This window comes from Vicia villosa, linkage group LG6 (genome assembly GCF_029867415.1).
Source record: "Vicia villosa cultivar HV-30 ecotype Madison, WI linkage group LG6, Vvil1.0, whole genome shotgun sequence".
Classification (NCBI taxonomy): Eukaryota; Viridiplantae; Streptophyta; class Magnoliopsida; order Fabales; family Fabaceae; genus Vicia; species Vicia villosa.
The window spans coordinates 33,777,162-33,781,897 of NC_081185.1; the positions used below are offsets into that span (position 1 = coordinate 33,777,162).

At 33.2% G+C, this 4,736-nt stretch overlaps 1 protein-coding gene across 1 annotated transcript; it reads left to right on the top strand.

The window, feature by feature from the left end:
* The first annotated feature begins 1,695 nt into the window (after positions 1-1,695).
* On the top strand, positions 1,696-4,191 carry LOC131609091 (zinc finger protein CONSTANS-LIKE 7-like). The gene is made up of 3 exons (XM_058880736.1): positions 1,696-2,601; positions 3,195-3,425; positions 3,947-4,191. Exons 1-3 carry the CDS (start codon positions 1,879-1,881, stop codon positions 3,968-3,970), a joined length of 978 nt encoding a protein of 325 aa, XP_058736719.1. The 5' UTR covers positions 1,696-1,878; the 3' UTR covers positions 3,971-4,191.
* Positions 4,192-4,736: the final 545 nt, after the last annotated feature.

Consider the following 4,736-nt stretch of genomic DNA (forward strand, 5'->3'; position numbering starts at 1 on the left):
CTGATCTGCACTGAATCTATTTTCATCATACAACACATGGTAATGCGTTGGTCGATTATGCTCTGGGTGAGTCTGCTTCGTGGCCCCATCTATCACCTCTGATGGAACTGAGGTGTCAGGTACATCTGCTGGAACGGAGGTGCCATCTGTCACCTTTGCGACTATCTACATATGTGCATATCGCACGGATGCATGATGTGCAATCCTCCTAGATATAATGCGGTTTGGCTGGTCGGCCATAACGTCTGCATATTACAAATAAAGTGGAATTAGATACAATTAAATTATAAAAACAAAAGGAAAAAGGAAAAAAAAACTTGCTTCCGTAGATACAGCTAAAGAAGTATCCAACACTCATAACATCTGGATTTGTTCTAGAGCTACATCTACGAAACTACTCTAACATTTACTTGTTCCATAGATGCACCTGCGAAATATTCTGCAACTTCCAAGACACAACAAAGGCATATGTATTGTTCAAAACATTGCAAAACCAATTTTTGATCCCTTGATCGTCCGTTTGACACAACGAACACATACATTGTCTCTAAACTATGTTTCTAACACTCTATTGATTTCTACACCTAAAATTGAATCTAACTCTATTACGGGAAATACTCGAAAATAACTCATAAACTCTAAAACTTACCAATTAAATTGAGTTTTGAACGAGTCGGAATGTGTTGATCGTTAATGTTGATGTTCACTGCCGAACTCGAGAGAAAACAATGGAGTTTGGTGGAAGTTTGATTTTTGAGGTTGAGAGAGTAGGATTTTGAAGGTTGGAAATATTCAGAATGAGGGAGGAGGAGAGTCTGACTTGAGGTTAGCATAAAATGTTTCGTAGATGCACCTACGGAACAAGATAACTTTGAAAAAAAAAATGTGCTTCCGAAAATACATTTACGGAAGCAGAAGGACATTTTTGACAACGTGCATGATGGATAAGAGAATAAAAAACCTATAAATTTTTAAAATTTAAAAAGAATATTTTTTGAAACAAAATCAACTCTGTAAAAAAATTAAACATATTAAAATAATTTTATTATTAAAATTATGTTTAACTTTTTAACCAAATAATTATTTGCAAAAAAACAACAAATTAATTAATAAAAAATCAAATAAATAACTAAATAAATGTATCAAATCAAATCCACTCCTTTTAACAACAAATTAATTAATAAGAAATCAAATAAATAACTAAATAAATGTATCAAATCAAATCCACTCCTTTTAACAATAAAAATAGTCCTGACACAAACATCACGTGAGTAAAATTAAACTTTTCACTAATAAAAAAATATAGTATTAAAACATTTATTATTTTGTCGGTGTCTAATTAGTATCCACCATCTCAAAATACTTGTTTATTATTTAATATTTTCAACATGTTTATTTATCTTCTTAACCGAAGAAAAATGTTACTATATCAATTTAAAATCAACTATATAATTCCCAAAATATTAGCATTATTACTATATTAACATTTGAACATATATATCTAAATGAAGAAGTTGTAATAAACAATAATAGTAAATGATTAAATACAAGAGTTAGAAGATGAGAGTAATCTAAACTACCATTGAGAGATTGCCAAAACTTTTAACCCAATCTATCTATATCACCTCATCTCTTCCATAAACGAAATCCAGATAACAATGGAATCCACTCTCTCATCCAATCACATCATTCCACGTGTCCATCGGGCCACACATCACATCATCCTCTCATACGTCAGTGTCCCTCCCTCAAAAAGTCACTACCTTTTCTCTCACTTTCTCTCCCCACTCCATCATTCCACTCTCTCTACTCTCTACCATTCTCTCTTCTCAGATCAAACTCAGAATCTCAAACTTAGAATCTCAAACAAGTTTGTTAATGTGCAACAAGAATAGTATTACTGTTTCTCCAGCAAAGTGTAAGTCTGTTACTATGAAGAGGAAAAGGAAACCAACCTATAAAAACTCTTCTTCTTTTTCATCATCTTCTTCATCTTCTTCTCTTAAACCACACAAACGTAGAAACAGAACCAAAACAAGAAAACCTAAATATCTTAGTCTTCGTTTACAGCTCTCACAAACTCAAACAAACCAAACAGAAAAAACAACAACCCAACAGCAGCAACAGGAATCACAATTGAATCTCTTCTCTCACCACCAATCAGATTCCGACATGCAAGAAGAAAACAACGTGGCTCTACTCTTCACATCCGACGGTGGAGCGACGCTAAACGGTCTTCTGGAAGACGAATCGACAACGCTAACAGCGACGACGGCGGAGGAGGAAGAGTCGTTATCGGTGATGAGGTGTCCGGCGATGGATGGGTTGGTGAAGAAAGCGATGAGGAGGAAGAGAGACGATGAGGAGGAGAGATGGGTTAGTTACTCGGAAGTTGTGGAGGAGAAGAAGGAAATGATGGAGGAAGTGAATAGTTGTGTTGGGAGTGAAACGACGTCGTTTTTTGGGTCTTTGTCTTTGAAGCTGGATCATGATGGAATATTGAATGCTTGGTCTGATAAAGGATCTCTGTATGTTGATGCTGCTGATGAGCCTCCACAGACTGTTCCTGATTTGTTCAATGCTTCTACCATCATTCCCAATGTAATTTTACTATTTCTCACTTCAATTAATTGTGTTTTCTATAAAAATCGATTATCCTCTGCGCGCAAACTGCAATGGGAGTGATCACTAAGGACTAGTGAAACTCTACTTAAGCTGAAAGATCACTTGCCATCTTTTTCTATTGTTTTGTTTTTGACTCACTTCAATTAATTGTTGATATCTAAATTAATAATTCATATGATTGCAATTTCAACATTTTTTTAATTATTGAGTCAATCATGAAACACTTTTTAATTAATATTGACTTCAATTCTTTATTTAACCATGGTTTATAAGAATATTTTAAGAGTTATGAGATTTTGTCAAATATTTTTTTAATGTTTGGTGATTGAGCATGTGACAGATATTTTATTAGTTTATTATTAGTATTTCTTTTGTATACATGATTTATTTTATTGGGGTGATTTCATTTTGGCTACCGACATCTTTTATTTCGGGTAACAACTTTTCTGTAAGGCACATGTTTGAGGGGCCTTTTGCTTTGCTTTTATACCTTAATTTCATTTTTGTTTATAGAAAAATATTATGGACCTATCTTTATGTAATAAAAGTGTTTTTTTGTTTTTGGATAGGTAATGTGGGATGGTTATGGGTGTGATGTTGTTGGGAACACATGGAAAGTTCCTGAAGGTTGTGGAGCTAACAATAACAATGTGAATGTGAAGGAAGAAATGAGTTGGAAGCTTGGTCAGAGAGAGGCAAGTTTGTTGAGATACAAAGAGAAAAGGCAAAGTAGACTCTTTGCTAAGAGGATTCGATATGAAGTTCGCAAGTTGAATGCTGAAAAACGGCCTAGAATGAAGGTGCATTATTCTAAACTTCTATTACTACTAAATTACTAATACTATACTATACTAGAATCTCTATTCAATTTTATAATAAACTTCTGCAAAACTTGTATCAAACTTTTTGAGAAGTTCTATGCACGAAGTTGAAGTTAGTCTCCATTGAGTCCGGAATATGTGTATGGAGACCATTTTTGTGTACGAAAGCCTTTTTGTCATAGTTTAATTATGAAAAAATGAGACCATGTGCTGTGGGGTGGGCTGTCTTTCACACCATCAAAGACGGTCCTTACAATATACAGTTGTTGGTTCATAAATTCATATACAACTTTGACATCTAAGTTAAAAATATGTCTGATGGTGTCCAGCCTAATAATATCGACATTTGTTAGTTGAGCTAGAACTCGGAGATTGTAGAGATTAGTGATGTCAAACAACTATAGTGAACAATTTGTTTTCTACTCATTTGCTTATTTATGAGTGTTGTTTACTAGAGATCTGTTTTGAATTGAAGTTTTTCTTGTTCGTATATTTTGCAGGGACGATTTGTGAAGAGAGAATAATGAAAGTGTTGAATGTAATAATCGAGCATTGTTCAAAAAGGAATTTATTTTTGAATTTCTAACAAAGCTTATAATGTTGGAGGGTTTGGGACTTAGAACCCGGGCCATACTTTCAACACATTGAGAAACTCATGAAGGAAGTGAGTTGTGTGACAGTGTTAGACATTGGAAAACAAAAGTGTAATTAAAATAATTTTAAATGAATGAACATTCTTTATTCTCTTGTTCTGTTGTAAATAAAATTAGTTTTAATTAATTTTTATGACTTGATATTTGGCTTATGAAAAAAAACTAGCTCGAGGGAAGCAATAGACTTTAATTTGTAAATAAATTAGTGATAATTATAATTGAATATTAAAAGGTTGAAGAAGCAATAATTTGTTAAAATATTTGCAATCTGATTTTCGGATGACAAGAGATAGAAGCTTCAAAAATCCAACTTTTAGCTTCTTTCTTATAATGTGACAATCTATTTTCAATTGTTTAATTTGGCTTGTTCATGAGATTTGCATTTATGTTAAAGCATTCAAATTGTTACAATAGAGAAGAGTTAACTTGGAGCAACTTATGTGGAGATCTTTGAATAGATAAAAAAAAAAGTCATCAGTGCTCACAAGTGACATTTGCAAGAGATCTATATTCTACCTAATTTTTTTTTGAGATAGTTGAGTTGTTTCTTAATTCTCCAACATGAGGGATTTGCCAAGGAAGAAACATTGGTATGAAATGGATATGCATGTGTCTACGCAGCTAACCCTGTCAGCAT

Bases quoted from the DNA above. Each gene is read 5' to 3' on its own strand.
- LOC131609091 (XM_058880736.1), top strand. From the start codon at position 1,879: ATGTGCAACAAGAATAGTATTACTGTTTCTCCAGCAAAGTGTAAGTCT. The intron at 2,602-3,194 runs GTAATTTTACTA...GTTTTTGGATAG, and splicing joins CTTCTACCATCATTCCCAAT to GTAATGTGGGATGGTTATGG. The intron at 3,426-3,946 runs GTGCATTATTCT...TATATTTTGCAG, and splicing joins AAAAACGGCCTAGAATGAAG to GGACGATTTGTGAAGAGAGA.